The sequence below is a fragment of the Pantherophis guttatus genome, chromosome 1 (assembly GCF_059756535.1).
Source record: "Pantherophis guttatus breed Tessera chromosome 1, ASM5975653v1, whole genome shotgun sequence".
In the NCBI taxonomy this organism is placed as follows: domain Eukaryota; kingdom Metazoa; phylum Chordata; class Lepidosauria; order Squamata; family Colubridae; genus Pantherophis; species Pantherophis guttatus.
In genome coordinates, this window is record NC_142063.1 from 287,213,935 (window position 1) to 287,235,585 (window position 21,651).

At 37.8% G+C, this 21,651-nt stretch overlaps 1 protein-coding gene across 2 annotated transcripts in view; it reads right to left on the minus strand.

The window, feature by feature from the left end:
• The window catches only part of MDGA1 (MAM domain containing glycosylphosphatidylinositol anchor 1), a 312,822-nt gene that overhangs the window by 174,619 nt on the left and 116,552 nt on the right, over positions 1-21,651 (minus strand). For both annotated transcript variants that reach the window (XM_034428035.3, XM_034428036.3), the window contains exons 3-4: positions 20,879-21,053; positions 9,883-10,079 (exon numbers count right to left, since the gene is read on the minus strand). In XM_034428035.3, the coding sequence (XP_034283926.1) occupies positions 9,883-10,079; positions 20,879-21,053 (372 nt within the window). The remainder of the gene's footprint in view (positions 1-9,882; positions 10,080-20,878; positions 21,054-21,651) is intronic.

A 21,651-nucleotide genomic window follows, 5' to 3' on the forward strand; every position in this document is an offset into this window, starting at 1 on the left:
TAAGTCGAGGACTATCTATATATAGGAAACTTGCAGATCACCATGCACACCAAGTCTATCATTTATAGCCAAGCTCTACACTACAACTACATTTGTTTTGGCTCACTTGATAGGGTTGCTCAATTGATGGAATTAAACCATTTAGGGGACTGCATTACCACCCACAAAGATCAATAGACAAGTCAATAGAGTCAGATCAATATCCAGGGAGGACCTACTATAAAACTAGCTATAGAAACATAACAAGTGGGTTGTCACCTACAACCCATAACTCAAATTACTCAAACACATGATTTATAAACTACAACCAAACTGGACAATGATACTGTGCTTTCCTAGGCACCAGGTGAGAGGTCCATACTTTCATACAGACAACTACTCAATCTGAAGTGAATTCTCACAAGCAACAATGATGCTTCTGTAGGAACCAGGCCCTGCCACCAACCCATATATCTACTTTTCCCCCACACCAACAGTACGATTTTAAGTCCCAACAAGTGCACACACCAGATTAAAGGCATCTTCACATGCTCTTCCTCTAATGTGATATATGCCATAACCTGTCAGCAATGTCCCTCTGGATTCCATGGACAAACTTTACACAAAACAAATTAATGAACACAAGTTTGACATCGAAACTCAAAACAAGGACAAAGTAATAACAGCATTTCAACCTGCCAGGACACACTCTATGGCAGAGCTCAAATGTCTATTTTGGAAAAATTGGACTTCCACAACACCCTTGAGCGAGAGATTGCAGACTTCATATATATTAAAAGGTTTCAGGCAATCTGAGAAGGTCTTGACTAACACAATGGCTCTTGAACACATCATAATTGTTAATTTATAATATCTGTCGCACATAAATCTACATTTGCAGAGGCAACCTGTCTTGCCGCCCCTTTCCCTCCTCCCTTACTCCAGTTGAAATCCTATATTTTTTAGCCACTCTATAACATTTGATGAAGTTTATGAAAACTTATACCTTTTAATAAAATGTGTTAGAAAAACTGATACCAGACTCCTGATTCTTTCCCATTATCCTTAGGCTTCCTAAAAACAATATTTTGTTGTAATAACTTCCTGGCTTGAGAAATCAAATTGATGGGCCAATAGCAATCATCATGTTTTCAAAGAAAACTCTTATATTTTTGTTCTGGTCCCAAACATTTTTGTCTTTTGGTGGTGGTGGTGGGGTGGTGGTGGTATGCTTTCAAATTGATGATAAAACCAAAACTGCCCTGCTAATTCCTTTTAGAGAAATATGCATTCCAAACTTTGAGGTCTTCCTTGAAATCAAAAGAATAAAAGTTAATTTTTAAGATCCATTGACATAATTTCTGTGAGAACTACTGTAAATCAAGAGACTGATGTTCTCAGGCCAGATTTGGAAGTTATGCAAAGCATTATGTAATTTATGTAAATCCTGAACAATTGCTCAGCTTCCGGGCCACCAAGTCCCATTAAGGTAAAGGTTCCTCTTGCACATATGTGCTAGTCGTTCCCGACTCTAGGGAGCAGTGCTCATCTCCATTTCAAAGCTGAAGAGCCAGCGCTGTCCATAGACATCTTCGTGGTCATGTGGCCGGCATGACTAAATGCCAAAGGCACACATTTTTTCTAATTGCATTATTTTACAAACTGGGTCCTCATTTTACCTACCTCGAAAGGATGGAAGGCTGAGTCAACCTTGAGCCTGGTGAGATTTGAACTTGCAGTAATTGCAGGCAGCTGGTGTTACTTAACAGTACTTTAGTCTGCTGCACCACCAAGGCTTTTTTTATGTGCTTTCGAACTGCTAGGTTGGCAGAAGCTGGGACAAGTAACAGGAGCTCACCCTGTTACGCGGCACTAGGGATTCAAACTGCCAACCTTTCGATCGACAAGCTCAGTGCCTTAGCCACTGAGCCACCGCGTCCCTTCCAAGTCCCATGCAAAGGGTTTATTAAATTTCAGGAAGGGCAGGAAGAAAGAGGTATGGATCTGAACCATCATGTATATAAAAGGTACTTACACCCTCACATTGCCATTGGGCATTAAACTGTTCTGTTGGGTTTTATTCTTACTTGCAGTAAAGATTCTTACCAGTATTTAGCTAAAGTGTTTCTGAGAGACTTTTGCCAAATCCAAGTCTAGGAAATTAATTCAACTGTATAAAGGTCTGTGATTTACTGTTAGGTCCTGGTCAGGAGAGTCTGACATTTTCTTCCCCCCCCCCAATCCCCCAAATTGTATTCTCTTTTGCCTTGAGCTTTTGTGAAATCCCTTTTGATTTGTAACATAGTTCACTAACACAGTCTATGTTCTGCCTTCTGATTTTGCCAGAATACCCTTATATTAAACCAGCGCAGCCCTCCCTTAGTAATCTGAACGTTACCATCTTATACACCTTTCCCTTTTGATTTCCAAATTATTAATACATGCCTCTTCCTTGAAAAAAATGTGACCCAAAATGAAGTACAGTTTTTTCCCCTCTTCTCTCCCCCCCACTTTTTTTGGCCGATTGATAAAAACTTTTTGAAGCCGTAATTCTTGGTACAAGGGTGAAGTAGAACTTGATTCTCTCATTCATCTATTCTATTTATCTCATTCATCTCAGATGAAGCTATTTGTGGACAGATTGGTTGCAGAAAGCTGCAAGGCCAGGGGGAAAAAAAACCCAGCTGAACTCACTTGTTTACCAAAAAAAAAAAGCAAGAAGAGGCCCCAAAATTAATCTTAGAGCGAATATACAGTATAGAAAACAGAATTTGATGATTTAAGATAGAATTTCTCTTGGAGAACTTGGTGTTTATAATTTTCTAATTTTTGACAGTAAATATGTTTATCTAACCTTCTTGTGTCTAAGAATAAAGAGGAAGAGATTTTCAGGGAAGAAATAGCAGACTGAAGACAGCTCTGCGAAAAGCAGAACCAATGACTGTGGTGGAATGAAGAGCCAGCCACTAGATCAACTCTTTGATAATATCTCTCTGTACAAGAAGAGCACTTAAGATTGGCCATAAGTGCCACAGACAGTTGCTCCTCACACAGAAATTGCAAGTTAGCAATCTCTGATAGGTTCCCCTGTTGAGGGAATAGCCATCTTACTCAAGCTAGGGACCTTTGAAAAGATACTTTTGCATGTTTCATTTTCTAATCATTTTTGGAAACTGTTTGATAACTATTTTTCAGCTATTAGGAACCTTTGGATTCACAAGTTTTATAATATTGGGTGAGTTTCCTTCAATCCTTAGCAAAATAAGTTTTAAATGTAAGTTTAAAGACTTATTCTGAAGTAAGCAAAAGGATGGTTTAGGATAATTACAAATAGTCCAGATAAATTTGATGTAGGATTTTTGGAATTAAATATCAAGAATGCTTTCGCCTAAAAGGCTTGCTCAGGCAACATATTTACAGCAAGAAGAAATTAAAATTAGCAATCTGGATAATATAAATTTGGAATAGTTGTATAAAATACAAATGCTATACTTGTATGCATGTACATGCAATATTCTCTCCTTCTCTCTCTCTCTCTCTCCCTCAAACACATACACACTCACACAAATACACATACATCTTCATAAATAGTACAATTATCCAAATGAGATTTAAAAATTATAAACTTCATTTACAGACCACTGTCAAACCTGAGAAAAATATAGTACAATAGTTGATGTAGAATGTTCATCCCAAAGTTAATGGTTACTGCTGAGCCTGAGTCATTTCTGACAGTCTATACTCAGGCAGGTTCCATTGTTTTTAATTATTCTTTGCCTGATCCTGCAGGCCAGCACATAAAACATGGGGACCTTGTGTGTTATTTCAGGGTTGATGTCAAAAGTAGAAATTGCTTATAGTGTTGGTACTGACTGTTTTGCTAGTCAGTAGTAGACTAACTAGAGCATTTCAAGGTTCTGTATAAATCTGGCAGTACAGAAGAACATGTTCAATAGTTTCTACCTGTGTTGAGTCACAAGGGCATACTCATATTGGATTTACAAAAGAGATTTGTTAAAGAAGTATTTTGGGAGAGGGGAGAAAGAACAAAATAAAAAGAAATCAAGTTTTAGGCTATTATTTAAATGGACTAAGGATCAAAATGGCTAGAGGTAAATGGAAAGAATATAAAATTGGTTTGTTTGATCAAGGTTAAAATAGATATATTGTTATCTCTGGTAACCCTCAATGGGCTTTTGCTGATATCAGGTTTGAAATGACAAGGCTTTAAAGGATTGCTTAAAGATAATAGACGGAATATGGAAAGAAGAGATCATTTGTTACATATTAAGATTAAAAATTACTAAAATTATTTATATTTGTGATAAAAGGGGAAGTCATTATTTTATATATTTCTTTTTTTCTCCCACTATATTCTTATTTTCATTTCTTTTCTATTTTTCTGCACTTTTTATTTTTTAGTTTGTATTATATTTTTAATTGTAAGTTTTTAAATAAAATTACTATAAAAACGAATGTGGACGAAGAGTTTAATTGCTATACCTGATATTAAACTTAACCCAAAGTTGGGCATGGCAATTAGATATCTTGTTATTTTTATTCAATGGTTTGCTAATAAAATCTTGGATAATATTTGGTTTTATTTGCCTTTTTGTTTAAAGTAAATCTGTTTTAGGGAATGCCTTCCATTAGACTGATCTCATGCAAAGCCACCTGTATTCACTTGAGTCGATTGTGTGGTTCAGAAGGCAAAATTCACACAAAGATAGAAGGGAAAATGTAGCCTTGGATCAAGATAAACACCAACAAGACCATAATACTACTGTGAAAATTTGCCTCCAGAATTTATGGGTGGAGGTTTTTAAGAAAAGATTGGACAACTATTTGTCTGAAATGGTATAGGGTTTCCTGTATGAGCAGTGGGTTGGACTACAAGACCTCCAAGGTCACTTCCAACTCTGTTATTCTGTTATTCTGATTGCTATTCTGTTCTGATAATAACATTTAGAACCTCCCTGTCAAATATTGATTTATGTATGGCTTACATACATCTAAGTTATTGATCAATAAACATGGGGTAAATGTGTAACCACCAGGTCTGGAAATCATTGTACAAAGCTTAAACTATTAAGTTTACAATTTATCTGTTAATATAATCAACTTAAGCTTCTAAAGAAGCTTTAGAAGCTTCTTCTAAAGACTAATGTAGCTAAGCCACAATTCTGAGAAAACAGAAAGCACTCAGATGAGAGAAACATCATGCATCCAAATAAACTGTTCTCTCTCTTTTTAGCAATACCATAATATATCAAAGACAAGAAGCTGTTATCTCAGATCTGCTTCCTCTCTCAGCTGCCCAGTTTTGGCTTGTCAAAGGAATGTAATAGGTGTTAGCCTATCACTGGCATATAAAATGATTACGACTGTAGGCTAGAAAATAACAACAACAAATCCACTCCAACTCATTCTGCAACTAGCGTCAGGCAAACTATTCGTGGAGCTGCAATTTTTGGCAGCGTCCCAGTTATTAAGCTTTTTCCAATGAGAAAATATATCTCCCTCCCAGAAAGGTCTTTTTAAGAGGTAGTGTGATATGATGGTTAGAATGCTGTACTGGGAAGGGGCAGATTTAGTCAGGATATCTCAGGTGAACTGTCTCATGGGATTGTCCTGAGGATAGAAGTGAAAGAAGCATATGCTGTCTAGAGGAATGGTAGAGTGGGTGTTTAATAAATAAGAAAAAAAAATCCTTCCTTCCAGCAACTAATCAATGAAATCCTTAAGGACAACAAAATAATTCAAGCAGGAAGCAGATGCAAGGCAGAAAAACAGGTAGGTAAAACTGCAAGGTAGACAATTATGCCAACTACAATGTTACAACCAAGAGAAGACAAAGGGACTGGGATTTCTAGACTAATGTAAAGCAACAGCTCCCATAATGAGTAGGATCCATGCAATGGGAATGGGACAACTTGCCACATGCTGTGGCCAACATGCCATGGCCAACTCACCATGGCCAACTTGCCACAGGAAAACTCACTGCTGGACAATTTAACAATTCTGTTTAATTAATTAAAATAAAAATTATTTTAATTTCTGCCATTCACATTTCATTCTGTCCCTCCGTTTGCATCCTTTCTTTAATTATTGTATTCCACCATTTCTTTGATATTAGTGTAAGTCTTGTCCTGCAGCAAATTGTCCTGTGATGAGATGGCCAGGGCAAATTGGCTGTGGTGAGTTGGAATTGTGATAGACCCCCATGCAACAGGGCCATCACTATGGAAAAACTTCAAGTATTTATTTTTAGTCCAGTGCCAATTATTACAATCAACGAAAGATGTATCACATATTCCCTCTACATCAGTGACTATTTTTATTCAAGATGCTCACCAAAACAATCATTAACAGCTCTGGCATCTCAAAATATTAATATTTTGCTTTATGGTTAATCCTGCCAAGAATCACAGTTCCCTCTCTGACCATTAGTAGAAACCACTGAAATAGGCAGAAAAGTTAAACAACTTTTGTTATTGAGAAGGGACAACAGAATGCAATCTATGGCTCAAATATCTTACTAACCGTAGAGTTTTCCTACAGAGCAGCTACACGTCTATAGTATACATCTAGACCTTGATTTATGACCACAATTGGGACCAGAATTTCCCTTGTTAAGCAAGGAGGTGGCTAAACGTGGTTTGTTTTTTTTAATTTGATTTATATGCCGCCCTTCTCCGGAGACTCAGGGCGGCTTACAATGTGTTAAGCAATAGCCTTCGTACTTTTGTATATTTTATACAAAGTCAGCTTATTGCCCCCACAAACTGGGTCCTCATTTCACCTACCAGCAGAAATTGCAGGCAGCTGTGTTAATGACAGGGTGCACTAAACCACTGTACTATCAAGGCTCTTGATAGGTTTTGCCCAATCTTATGACTTTTTGCTATGGTTGTAAACCGAATCACTGCAGTTGTTAAGTGAATCATGTGGTCTTAATCTGGCTTCCTTATTGATTGTTGGAAACTGGCTAGGAAGGACACAGATAGGGTTCACGTGACCCTGAGATGCTGCAATTTCATAAATACATGCTAGTTGCCAAGCACCCAAATTTTAATCACATGACCATGGGGATACTGTGACAGTCATAAGTGCAAGGTCATGTCATAAATCACATTTTTTCAGTGCCATTGAAATTTTGAATGTTCACTAAATGAATGGTTATAACTTGAGGACTACTTTTATTTACATCTATTGGTATAAATCAATTAAAGCTTCAGATTTCATAAAAACAAAAGTGAAAATGAACAGGAAAATTGCTATGCCCGTTCCTTTCCACCTAAGAACTGGGACAGGAATAGCAATAGCAATAGCACTTAGACTAGAGGACTGCTTTATAACCCTATCTAAGTGGTTTACCAGAGTCAGCATATTGTTCCCAACAATCTGGGTCCACATTTTACCAACCTCGGAAGGATGGAAGGCTGAGTCAACCTTGAGCCGGTGAGAAATGAACTGCAGGGAGGCAGCCGGCAGGCAGCAGAAGTAGCCTGCAGTACTGCATTCTAACCAGTGGTGAAATCCAAATTTTTTTTATTACCGGTTCTGTGGACATGGCTTGGTGGGTGTGGTGTGGCTTGGTGGGTGTGGTTTGGTAGGCATGGCAGGGGAAGGATACTGCAAAATCTCCCTTCCCACCCCACTCCAGGGGAAGAATACTGCAAAATCCCCATTCCCTTCCCACTCCTGGGGGAAGGATATTGCAAAATCTCCATTCCCACCCCACTCTGGGGCCAGCCAGAGGTGGTATTTGCTGATTCTCTGAACTACTCAAAATTTCTGCTACCGGTTCTCCGAACTGCTCAAAATTTCCACTACCGGTTCTCCAGAACCTGTCAGAACCTGCTGGATTTCACCCCTGATTCTAACCACTGCACCACCACGTGTCATATATCTCCCTCTGTCCTCAGGCTTTACTTTACTTTCATCTAAGAAACATCTCCCTTCCACGAGGCGTGACACATAACTTCCCTTTTAGTATATTGTTCTGGAAATACAAAAGTCTTGGACCTTCTCTTTTCAAACCCAATAACCCAAGACACTGGATTTCATCTCATAGCACGATTCCCTGCATGCAGAAGGGTAGCTTTGGTTATGACTTGAGTGAGAGACAGCCTAGGACATGTTGCAAAACTCAGATGCAGATAGAAACCAAACAGAGCTCAGCCTGAGGTTAGTAGACAGATGTGCCGAATACAACTAATTCAACATCATCTTCCCTTTCTTTCCTTTCACAAGGACAGCAAAATTAACTATGAGTCTGCCTATGAAGTAGGGTTGGAGGGCGGGTGGGGGCTAATTTTCCAAATTGCTTTGAGGAATATACCACCGATGATGTTACTTAGCTAAGGGTAATGAAACGATTGCAAGAAAACAAGCTCAGAGAGTACCAAGGACCCCACATTTCAAACATGAGCTACAGATATTCTCCTTTATTGGTGTTATAGTCTCAATTTTCTAAAACTTCAAAGAAGAAAAATGTTAGCATGTGATTCAAGAAAGTCAGCACATGGAAAGTTTTGAGAATTTATGAAGGAGAAAAATAAAGAAAAACACACATTCGTTGTGGAGATTGTTTCTGAATAGCACTTCATCACTAGGTATTTGAACAATCTCAAGAAAAGCCAGTCATCAATTTCAAAAAACAGAGGCAGAGCATTAAAGAAGCATAGACAATCCACTGGATGGTAGGAGAGGGGAGGATATACTTGCTGCTACAAGATTTCATAGATTAATCATGTAGTCTGAACAGCTATGGTTGCAAAAGACGAATGTGGAGTTTTTCCTTAGTACTCTCAAGCTGTTTCTTACCACAAGAAGTCTCTTAATTATTTTTTTTTAGGTACAAGCTTTCATCCCTTAAATGGACATAAATAATATAAAGTAACAAAGCAAACTTTTCTACATGGATAGACAGACAGAAAGACAGATAGAGAGTCTTTGAAATTGATTTCTTTCAGTTTGGCAGCAGAGCTGTATCTAGAATGCTGGGATGTGAATTTTGAATTTATATGCAGGGTTTGCCAAATCTGCCCATATTCTTTCATTCCTTTCTATCTCTCCCATTTATCACATCTGTTAACTTTGCTGAGTTAATACCTTTCTTGACCTCATTGCTCCTTCTCTTTATAATGTTATACTGTTGTAGTTCTTCCTCCAATCTTAGCATCTCTTAATTCACTTTTAGGATTTAGTTCAGTTACACGCCTGTACCAAGCATACACAGATCTATGTAAACAAACCCTGAAATAATCCATCCACACAGCATCACATAAATAGTTATGTCATCTGAAGTACTGCACTATAGGGATCTTAGCTTGATACCCTTGTAAATCAATCAAAGAAAGAGCAGTGCTACTGTATAGCATTAAAAAAAAATTCTTTGTTGGGGTTCACCAGAAATCAGAAGCCTTCTAAGAATGTAAGGTGCACTCATAGTGGAAATTCTACATGTAAAGCTGCAGAAAGTGGGGTGGGGGAGAGAATAATTAAAATGGTCAAGGTTGCAGAAACAACCCTCTATGAAAAAAATAACTCTTGCATTAGTTTTTAAACAGAAAAAAAGGTAGAGATATGATTAAGTTGATAAAATTGGGCATGATGTAAAGGAAGTTAATATACATTAGTTTACCCTCCTCTCTCATATTATAACTTGGGATCATCCAATAAAGCTGAATGGTAGGAGATTCAAGATAAAAGATTGTATCTCTTCACGCTATGTGCAGTTAAACTATTGAACCTGGAAGTTTTTTAAAAATCGGATTAGATAAATTCATGGAGATAAGACTCAGTGACTACTATTCTTGAAACCTATATATTACCACAAGAAAATCCAAGTTCCCCTGAATGTCCAAAAGGTATGTGGAGAGAGAACACCTATCTCACCTCTGTGTACAATGGTTCATAGATATCCACTCCATTATCCTGACTATGGGAAAGAGTCTCGGCACCCCTTCTCCAGATGAAGCGAGCAGGTGGATTAGAGCTGACTGTGCATCGAAGGAAGACTGTCTTCTCATGATAAAAACTCCCACGGACATCACTGATAGTTTGATGGACAGTAAGGACGGGCTTGTCCAAATCTGCAAAGAAAAGAAGGAAGGAGGGAATCCACAGAGATTGTTGATGAGATTTAGGTCTGACTGTAGAAAGTTTGTGAGTCACCCAATGTTCCAGATATAGACGAAAAGGACGGTAGTTTGGGAGATACCATTTCACCCACCGGGCAAACTAATAATTCCCAAAATGATACCTCCCTAAAGCTGAAGATGCTTCTTGGATGAGAAGTGAAACATCTTCAAAGAAAAACCAGAAAGTCCAGTTGCCTCTTGAAAAAGCACCTTTGGGTCCCTAAAGTAAGGTTAGCTATCTGCTAGATATCTGCATAGCAACTGAGCTTTTCTAAAACAGCTAAATGAGGAATAGGATAAATTGCATTTGCCAGATTGATCAGTAAATACTACAAGGACTGCTGTCTGTAAATTATCTGGCCCCAGAAGACTGAAGAGCTCATTTTGTCCTGGGGCTAGTGAACATGTCACAGAAGTCCTTTGAATAAATTGTGCATTCTGTTGTCTTTTAGCAAGCCAGATGGCGAAAGAAAACAGGAGATAGGTTATTTTTAACTTGGTGTATTGATATTTTAAGCACTGTGTCCGGCTTTGTGCCAGTTGAGAAAATTCAAGTGCTTTGTATTTTGTCTGTCATTGTGGAGTGGAGATCTTTAATAATGCTTGTGAAAACTTGATGCCAGATCTGGTTGTTTCTGCCTAGCCTGCCAAATGCATCTGTTCATCACTTTTATTCTACTAACGATACTTTGTAGCTCCTTTGAACTGCAGCTTTTCTAAATTTGAATGAAGTTCTTGCTCCATCAACTGAGGTACCACTAATGGAAAGATATGCTTTAATCTTGCATTTTACATGGTCTCTCAACTAGAAAGACATTTTAAATCTCACTTTCTAGTTAACCCCAATTTATTCTTTTTAACATTTCCAATTAGATTTCTGCATATGGTTTGCAATCATTTGTTTCTACATTAAAACCAGAGGTTTCAGTTAGTGTCATGTTCATGCTAGAATTGGAGTTGATCTATATTTAGCACAAAATCTAGAACTTTAAGAGTTATTCTTGAATCACACTATTGAATGTTTCTCCATTCAAAAATCTTCATGCAAACAGAAATTAATCACAATGAAAAGCAATTTAAGCAGGACCTGCTCAAAACCCCACAAGGGCAATATCTTTATTTGCTCAACCAATATTTTATCATCTCTGCAAGTTTTCATGTTTCTTAAAAATCTTTATCAGCCTCAAGGAATGCAATTTGGACGTTGTCCAATATAGCACGGTGCAAAATGTTTCTGAATTATAGCAAGGGTTTCTGTAAAGATATAGCTCTCTGAAGATGTTGGCTCTTATTTCATATAAGAGGCCGAATAATATACATTAGCTCCAAATCTCATGTTCATTTTTCGGCTTTTTAACTATTTCACTTCATTAGAAATTTTAAGAAACTTGAAAGCTTGCAGTTAATATTACATTTTGGTTAGTACAATGAAGATATTGCCTTTATAGGTTGTTTTTATTTCAATTTTTTTTCCTGGCTGACACATCTATCATTATGGAAAAAGTATAATTCAGTAGTTGGGCATATTCTTTAAATTCGGAAGGGCCAAATTAAGTCCTTGCCATCTCCAGATAATACTGAAACCACTTCCTTATCAAAAAACTTGAAAGATACACTCCCAGTAAACAATATTGTTTGGCGAACCAATGCCCCAACCTGGTAAAAAGCAGTCTCCTTGGTCCCCAATACTATTTTTACATGGGACAAAATTCAATATTACAAGTCTCTGCTCATTGTGTGAGCCAATATCCTGCAGGTAAGATTCAGTGTGTAATTCTGTTAATAACACTAATTCAGTGCATCATAATAAGACTTCTGTTCCCAAGATACCTTTCAAGATTGAGTAGATTAAAGGAGCAAAGAACCCTTGAATCAAATAATGTAATTCTTGCCATCCATTTAGGTTCCCGCTTCATTTAATGTTCTGCTAATGAGGAGAGACAGAGCCAAACCAGATTAATGAAAGTTGTCAATATGCATCATATGTCCCTGCTTTCAGACAGTTGGGTGTGTGTGTATTTGGGCACTCTGGGGTTGGGGAGATGGATAATCATTAAACTCAGTGGAGAAAAAATCCAGATGTACGCTAATGAGGACCAAATGCAGAGCCTTTGTAAAAGACACCACTAAAGAAAGTCCTTGCATATTTGAAGCATGTGACCACAGAGCACTCTTTCCTTCCATAAAGCTCTTATATGCTGTTGACATTTAAAATATTGATTTAGCTATATATAAGCCTGGAACTCTGGTTTCAAGACAAGATACTGCTTTCTGCTAAAAGCCAATAGTTTCCATTAGACATGTGCCTAGACCAGTCGATTTGCATATTTTAATGAGGCACATGTTTTGAAGAGCCAGGGTTTGTAATAAATTTTGAGATTTCTTAGTCTGATAATACTAGAAGTGTATTCTGACACATGGGCAGATTATTATTTTTTTTTAAAGACGAGTAGTGATATTGAAAATGGCAGAGGAAAACATAAAAGAGATGTAGAGCTAGATTAGAGGGACTTCTTAAATACTTTGTAAGGAGTTTCAACCAATATATACTAACCTTTATTTCATATTCGAGTTAATCTAGGCAAACTTTTTTAATGTTACCTTCCTGGATGGCTTCTAAATAAGCATCAGGATTCCACTTTCCTTTATAAATCATTTTTGAGTTCCTACAATGACCTAAGATGAGATAGGTAGAGTCAATCAGAAGAATGACTAATGCCCTCTGGATTGTTATGCATATTATGTTATGCACAAAACTATTCATGCCAATGTATACAGAAACTCTTGTCTACATTAATGGGAGAATGGGGTCTTTCTATGGTAATTAAATATTTATGTTCTTTTCCCAAGGGCTTTGTGATCACATCATTCAAGTGAGAAAATATGGGGGTCATTGCTATTTGTTTCCTCTGCATTTTGGTCATCCTTTGCAGCAGTTCCTACTTGGATGGGCTTCAGAATTGTTCTTTGCCTTGTTCCTTCCACAAGCTAAAGAAAAAAGAAAAAATATCAGTGACAATGAAATAGCTGAAATAGCATCACTGGGCTTTCAACAATGACATGCAAATGGGGCAGCAATAAAATTCACCTGATCTAAATCTCAATTGTCTGCTGCCTAACTCTCATTCATTTTTGATGCTGCAAAGCAGTTATAACAAGGTGACTTAACCTTGGCCATTTCACCTGAAAAACGTTTCTGCCCCAAAAACTCTTAGTGTAATCAGTTCTCACCTGCACTTCATCCCAGGGACCTTTAATTTTCTATCAGTCTCTAGTGACAGCTCTAATCTCTCACCATACTGCTTTGGAGTATTTTGGGGGGGGGGACCTCACTGTGTCAAAGTGAATGATTAAAATAAGTTGAAGTGATTTAAGCTCCTCATATTTAAATGTGCAAACTCTGCCAGAATCTCCTTTAATTCAAGTTCATGTCTTTATTATCTTAAAGCTGATTTCTCCCATCTAGTATTCACTAAGTCTGTAGGAACTACAAGCCCTAAAACTCCCTGACCTATTCGTGTGATGCCACTTTTCTCATCCATAGATAGATAGATGCTTTTGACTTCTGGTGACCTGCTGGACAAGTCATTGCAATTTTTGGGGTAAGATTTTGGAAGTGGTTTGCTGTTGCCTCCTTTCTAGAGCTGAGAGAGTGATTGGCTCAAGGTCATTCAGTTGGCCTTACGCTTAAGGGCAGGACTAGAACTCAGTCTCCAAGTTTCTCATATGATGCCTTAACCCAGGGGTGGGCAATTGTGGCTCTTTTACAACCTGTGGACTTCAACTCCAAGCTGTCTCAGGAATTCTGGGAGTTGAAGTCCACAGGTTGTAAAAGAGCCACAATTGCCTACTCCTGCCTTAACCACTACACCATCTGGCTCTTTCCTCCTTTTTTATCATCCTTTCTCATCCTTATTTACCCTGATACCCAAACCAATGCAGCTAGTTGCAAATTCACCAATCACTCTTCCAACTGAAAGAAATCTGAATATAAAAATTGCCCTCTTCAAAAATTCTGAAGAAAACCATAATTTTACTCATGAATGCCAATTTTTCTTCCTTGTTTTCCAAGTGGTCTCTGAACATAATAGAAAAGCCAAGAAGATTTCCCATGCTCATAGCAATTTGCAAGTGTCCATTCTTTTCACTTAAGCCTCAGCAAAAAAGGGAATCATTAAAAATATTAAATCTTAGCAAACACTGATGACAGTAGAAATGATGATTATGGAAAGAATTGTACTTAATTTTTTAAATAGTATTTTGAAGTATTCAAAGCACTTCATCTAGCTGGATACACTAATGCCTGCAGTAATACACTTTTTTAATAAAACTACATCAGAGCTTAATTCAACCCACAGTTATTAGCTTGCCAACTGATACAACCATGTGGGTTGTTTCAATATCAATATAACTTTTAAATGTCCCCACTTTCCATCTGGCTTCGCTATCTCTTCCTCCCAGCATGGAAAAACTCCAAGGAAAAGCTTTCCTAATTAATAATGATGTCTGGGGACTTTGTGCTAGTGGTGGCAGTTTTCTGGATCTTCAGCAGACCTGCTTTGCTGGCACTGACTGAAAATGTAGCAGCAGGTTGGCTGAGTTTCTTCTATAGGGATTTATATGAAGCTTTGGAACGAGTTTACGTGGATGAATGGTAACACATGACCTGAGGTTTTTCTAAAAACTGAAAGCAGCTTAGGAATTTGGTTGAAAGGTTGAGTAATTTTAATTTTTAGTACTAATCTACTGTATTTGTATTGAGGAAATCTCATGAATTTCATGAGATCATGTTTGCAACTGGTCTGAACATTCCTTGACTGCAGTATAGTCACATCTGGAATCTGTGGCTAGTTCTATACAGGTAGTCCCCGACTTACGACCACAATTGAGCCCAGAATTTCTATTGCTAACATTGGGACATTTGTTAAGTGAGTTTTGCTCCATTCGATGACCTTTCTTTGCCTCAGTTGTTAAGTGAATTGCTCCTGTTGTTAAGTTAGTAGCATGGTTGTTAAGTGAATCTGGCTTCCCCGTTGACTGTGTTTGTAAGAAGGTTGCAAAAGGCGATCACGTGATCCCGAGACACTGTGACCGAGACATTGTAAATATGAACTAGTTGCCAAGCATCCAAATATTTGATCATGTGACCATGGGAATCCTGCAATGGTCGTAAGAGTGAAAAACCATCATGACTCACTTTTTCGGTGCTCTTGTAACTTCGAAGGGTCACTAAACAAACTGTTGTTAGTCGAGGGCTACTTGTACTTGCATTTTACTTTTTCCAAGTGTCAGGAATGATTACAACTTGATCGAGAAATAGACACACAGACATCACCACAATTCTGAGCAAACAAATTGAAACAAATTGTTTCAGATACGATATAATTTTAGGCCAGGGCACAAGTAACTGTAAACGTCTATGAAGATTCTCAGTCATCCAGGTCATGGTTGTCCCAAAGGTGCTTTTTTTCAAAAGGCAACTGGACTTTCTGGTTTTTCTCTGAAGACATTTCACTTCTCATCCAAGAAGCTTCTTCAGCTATTCAGAGCTGAAGAAGCTTCTTGGATGAGAAGTGAAACATCTTCAGAGAAAGACTAGAAAGTCCATTTGCCTCTTGAAAAAGCACCTTTGGAAGTAACTGTACAATTAGCATCAACAGTAAATGTAAGAGAATATTTGTTGCATATTAAGGACAGACAAAGAATGTGAAATGTGTAGTTAAGGGCAATAGTGGTAAGGATTAACCTAGTCGTTTCCTATTCTCTCATTCATCTATCGATCCATCGAACAAAGAGTTAGAAAAAAATGCAATTTTTTTTCTGGACAGCAACACACACAAACACGCGCACACAAAGCAAGAGGCATATTACCAAGTCCATCTGTAGAGTAGATGTTAGTATTGAAAAGCCCTTGGCCACCCAATTTACCCCATAGCGCTAAAGGTAAGAAATTTAGGAAGAAGAGCGGGACTCTGCATCAGCTTAGATCCAAGCTCCAACCTCAAAGCAAAGGGAAACTGCACAGGAAATCAATTTCCTTTTGAGATGGAACTTTTTAATAACCCAAGATCAATTATCTGTGGTAAATAAAATTAAAGAAGCGAAGAAAAGCACAGGGACGCTATATAATAGAAGAGGAAAAACCTAAACCAGTCTTAACAAAATTGGCAGAGAATCTAGCTGTTTTGAATGTTTTGAATGCAATATCCCAAATTTCCAAACAACGAGGAGGGTAACGGCTTGGTGAAGCGTCTCCTAAATATTTCATGAAAAGAACATTAATTTCCTAGATAATATTTTAAAAACTCCTCTCCAGTTGGCGCTAAAGGGGCTCCTTATGCTAATGTTTTGTACATATATAATTAAAAATAATATACAGGTAAGGATGGTCTTTTGGGGAGGGACAGGACAGGCTTGTGAAGTAAAATGTGGAATGTTTAAGTATATACTGTAAGGGCACAACATTCTCTTGGGGGAAATGCATTCCAAAACCACTTTCCAATTGCTCTTTGCTAGCTGATCAGCTGGCAATAGTGGCCTTCAGAGACCTATAAAAAGTTTCTTTCACAGCCTGCAATTGCTGTCAGTCACCTGGGATGAAGCAAAATGTGTAGAAACATTTCAGGAAATCAGGAAAGTGGGGATAATTATATCATTCATTATCAGATATTTGAACAGATGATTATCAATGTAAGAAAAGTCAGGCCAGGGCACATTTTAACCAGCACCAATTACCTCTGAACCCCAAGGCATACTGATGTTTTCCCCACAACTGGCATTAAACGAACCAAGTTTTTAATTTAAGCTTTGAATTTATGAATTCATAAATTTATCTAATTTATCTGATCTGTTAAAAATTATGCAAGTCATCCTTGTAAATTGGCTCTAGCCCTATTCTCTCAAGCAATAGACAAAGTTTGCTCCTTCTTCTGTATGAAAGCTCTTCAGATATTTGAAAGTTGCAATAATGTCTCTTAGTCATCTTATTTGTAGGCTGAACATACCCAGATCCTCTCCATTCCCTACAATCATTCCTGAACATACTTGATTTTAGACACTTCACCATCTTGATAGACCTTCAAAATTTATCCAGTATGTCACTGTCCCTTTGAAAGTGATGTTTTAAAGTTGGTTTTAAAAGTTTGGGGTTTTAAATTTGTCGGGGCCAAAATTATTTAATTTGATTTTATTCTACTTTTAAATTTTGTATGTATGTGTTTTATTGTTTGGCTGTGCACCGCCCTGAGTCCTTCAGGAGTAGGGCAGTATAGAAATAAAATAAAATAAAATAAAATAAAATAAAATAAAATAAAATAAAATAAAATAATAAAATAAAATAAAATAAAATAAAATAAAATAAAATAAAATAAAATAAAATAAAATAAAATAAAATAAAATAAAATAATAAAAGAAAAGAAAAGAAAAGAAAAGAAAAGAAAAGAAAATAAAAGAAAAGAAAAGAAAAGAAAAGAAAAGAAAATAAAAGTGCCCAGAAGTAAATACAATTCTACACAAAGATCTCATCTAGGCAAAGTACTGTGGGAATGGGGGAAACCAGGCTTTGCAGTAGTATATGTGAAATAGTCCTTATCAGTTATAAGTTCAACATGAGACAGCATGTTGCAGGAATTGGGTATGTCTAGTGTAATGAAAAGAAGGACCGGGGTGACATGATAGCAGTGTTCCAATATCTCAGGAGCTGCCACAAAGAAGAGGGAGTCAAGCTATTCTCCAAAGCACCTGAAGTCAGGACAAGAAGCAATGCGTGGAAATCAAGGAGAGAAGCTTAGAACTAAGGAGAAATTTCCTGACAGTTAACAATTACAGTAATCAGTGGAACAACTTGCCTCCAGAAGTTGTGAATGCTCCAACACTGGAAGTTTTTAAGAAGATATTGATAACCATTTGCCTGAAGTGGTGTAGGGTTTCCTGCCTAGGCAGGGGGTTGGACTAGAAGACCTCCAAGGTCCCTCGCAACTCTGTTATTCTGTATTCAGCAACGTAATGTTAAAAAGGCAAATGCTAACTTGGAGTCCATTAATAGGAGCACAGAGAATACAGATAGTCCTTGACTTACAACCACAATGAAACCCAAAATTTCTGTTGCTAAGCGAGACAATGGCTAAGTGAGTTTTGCCTCCTTTTATGGCATTTCTTGCCACAGTTGTGAAGTGAATCATTGCAGTTATTAGGTTAGTAACAGGGTTGTTATGTGAATCTGGTTTTCCCATTGATTTTGCTTGTCAGAAAGTCGTAAAAGAGAATCAAGTGACCCAGGAACAGTGCACCCATCATAAATATGAGTCAGTTGTCAAGTGTCTGAATTTTCATCACATAACCATGGGGATGCTGCAGTGGTCGTAAGTGTGAAAAATGGTCATAAGTCACTTTTTTCAGTATGATTGAAACTTAAATGGTCACCAAATTGTTGTAAATTGAGGATTTCCTGTAGAACATGGGAAGTAATTTTTTCCCACTGTACTCTGCTTAGATGAGATTCTTCTGTAGAACTGTGTCTGGTTTTGGGCACATCACTTTCAAAGAGATAGTGACATATTGGAGACATTTCAAAGATGGACTACCAAGATGGTGAAGTGTCTAAAATCAAGTCTGATCAGGAATGATTGTCAGGAATGGAAAGGATCTGAGTATGTTCAGCCCAAAAATAAAACGACTGAGTGACAGATTATAGCAATCTTCAAATATCTGAAGAGCTTTCATACAGGAGGAGGAGAGGACATTCTCTATTGCTTGAGAGAATAGAGCTAGAATCAATTTACAAGGATCTGAAGCTAGACTTTAAGAGGAACTTTAACTTTTAAGAGCTATGTGAACTGTCAGCCAGCGGAAGAGACTGTCATATGAAGAAGTATGTTCTTCATTGGAGATCTTCATTCAGAGATTCTCTAGTAGATTCTGTACCAAAGAGGAAATTGAAATTCTATCATTTTGTTAAAAATATTAAGATAGGCTTGGGGTTTAATCACTGTGTTCTCATATTTATTATATCATTTATGTGCTTATTTGTGCAACTGGGTGAATTGACACATTTGTGTAAAGGGCAGAAGGAATAACCTTGATGAAGGGTAGGAAGAACTGCAATCAAGACCACAGTGAAATAAAAGAAATCTGGGACAGATATGAACCCAGGTAAGCATCCCAGACAAGACCTTCCTGTTTTTCACCAAAGGGAAGGAGGGGAAAGTGCATTTGGGCTTGCAAGACTGTTGTTATAACCTTATCATGAAACTAGTATTCAGTCTGATTTCCTAGTCTGGTCTACCTTGAAGGGTTGAAATTTTGTCTCGTAGATGAGTCTTATGTTAGAAGGCAAGTGAAACAGAAGGGCTTTTAATTTCATGCAATGGAATCTAATATAGAATTCATTATCACAATGAAAGATCTATACTAGCATAATACTAAGCTATGGTTTACCATCAGTAGAACAAACAGAACCCAGTCTCAGGACTACTCCTTTCTCATCCTGTGTGGCCATAAAGACAGGACATTAAGCCAGTCTGAAGTCTGAACCTAGAACACTCTGATTAGTTTCCAATGACTGTTCATTAACAGCCCAAGGGCAAACCATGTTTTAAACCAGACATAGCAATCTAGTGCTTGGGCACATATTTTGAACTCCAATTCCAATAATAGCAATAGGACTTAGAGCTATATAATGCTTCACAGTGCTTTACAGCCCTCTCTAAGTGGCTTACAAAGTCAGCATATTGCCCCCAATAATCTGGGTCCTCATTTTACTGACCTTGGAAGGATGGAAGGCTGAGTCAACCTTGAACCAGTGAGAATCGAATTACTGGCAGTCAGCAGAATTAGCATTCTAACCATATTGCATTCTAACCACTGTGCCACCACAGTTCAGAAGAAGGGTTTTTCTAATTTAATTCCTGACTACAGCCTGAAGCTGAAATTGTTAACCCAAAATATTTGGTTGACATCACTTTGGGTTCTTTGACTTTCCTTCTTTTTAACTAGTTAATATTCCAACTCTCATTTGATGAATTAATGTTTAGTTAAATTAAAAGAGGACACAGGAGTTCTTGATTTTTGTCTGACTAAATAGGAGCAAACAGACTTGCACCTGCCCTTTCATTTAGTGTTAAACCTAAGGTTATATCTGAAATGAGCAAGGAAATCCCATCATTGCATAGCTGACTAAGATTTTTATCCAAATGGGTTTCATAAAATTGCAACATACCACTGACTATAGTACACATGCCTTCTTATCTAAGGCCATGAATAGGGGTGAGATCCTACTGGCTTAACAAGTGGTTCGCTAAACTCGCACAGTTTGGAGAAAACTCACTTTCTGCATTGCTGCCAGCAAGGAAAACAGCTGAGGTAAGGCAATCCACTCTGCCACCCCGATCAGTTGGGCTTCGGAAACGGAAATATAGGTGAGTATAACACAGGGACGGGTGGGTGGGCCCACCTCAAAATCGGAGCGAATCGGTTCTCTCACGGCTGATAGTCAGAGCTAATGGTTCGCCTGAACCGGTCCGAACCAGTAAAATCCAACCACTGGCTACAAATGAACTGGCCCTAAGTTCATGAAGACTTTTTGTCCAAGACCAGCACTTTCAGGAAGGAACACATGGATAAAAACAAGGCCTATCCCTTTGCCTCAGAGGTATAAGAATGAGTCTAGGTCAATGCAGAATTTCACTAGAGAAATGATCAAGATACACGCAGTAGAACTGTGGGAAGTCTTGGATGGCCACAAAATGACTTACACTGCACATCTACTCGAATGGACTTGATGGCAGGGACCCCAACCCCATTCTCTGCTTTACAGTAATAACGACCCCCCTGAAGCCTGTGGATCTTCTCAATCAGAAGGGTCTCATTCAACACCGATGTCTCCTGGAATTTGTCCGAGGCGCTGCCAGCAGTTTTGGTCCACCTCACCTAGAGGAGGGGAAGGAGAAAAACAGAGAGAAATAAAGCATAGGAAACAAGCAAACTTTGATCTGGGCCCTGGGCCCATCAGAGCAAGCAATTATGTATTTGAAATGCTTTTAGGCTGCTTATCATGCTATGCATCTTCAGGCAATATGTATATTATGCAACTGTACACACAGTGTACCATTCAATATACAACCTTCCAAACAATTAAAAATATATAAAAATGAACAATGTGCTAAATGCCAGAGCGAATATCAATGTCAGGCTTCCTCCAGACTGATACTCAAAATTAGAAGGCTGGCAGGCAGAGATTTCAGGGCATAGCCTTTGATCATCTAGTTTTATTAGATATTTGAAAAGTTATCATTAGAACAGAAAACTAGTAACTGCTAAGCACATCCCATAAACCAAGTAGATAACAGTTCTCAAATGCCAGTCTTATCTCTCTTTCTCCTGCCATTGTGTCCTAATCGATGGAGAGCTGGTTGTTTATCTGTAGATTTATCGATAACTGATATAGGTAGTCCTCGACTTACGACCACAATTGAGGCCAAAGTTTTCAGCAAGACAGTTGTTAAATGCCTCATTTTATTGATTGATT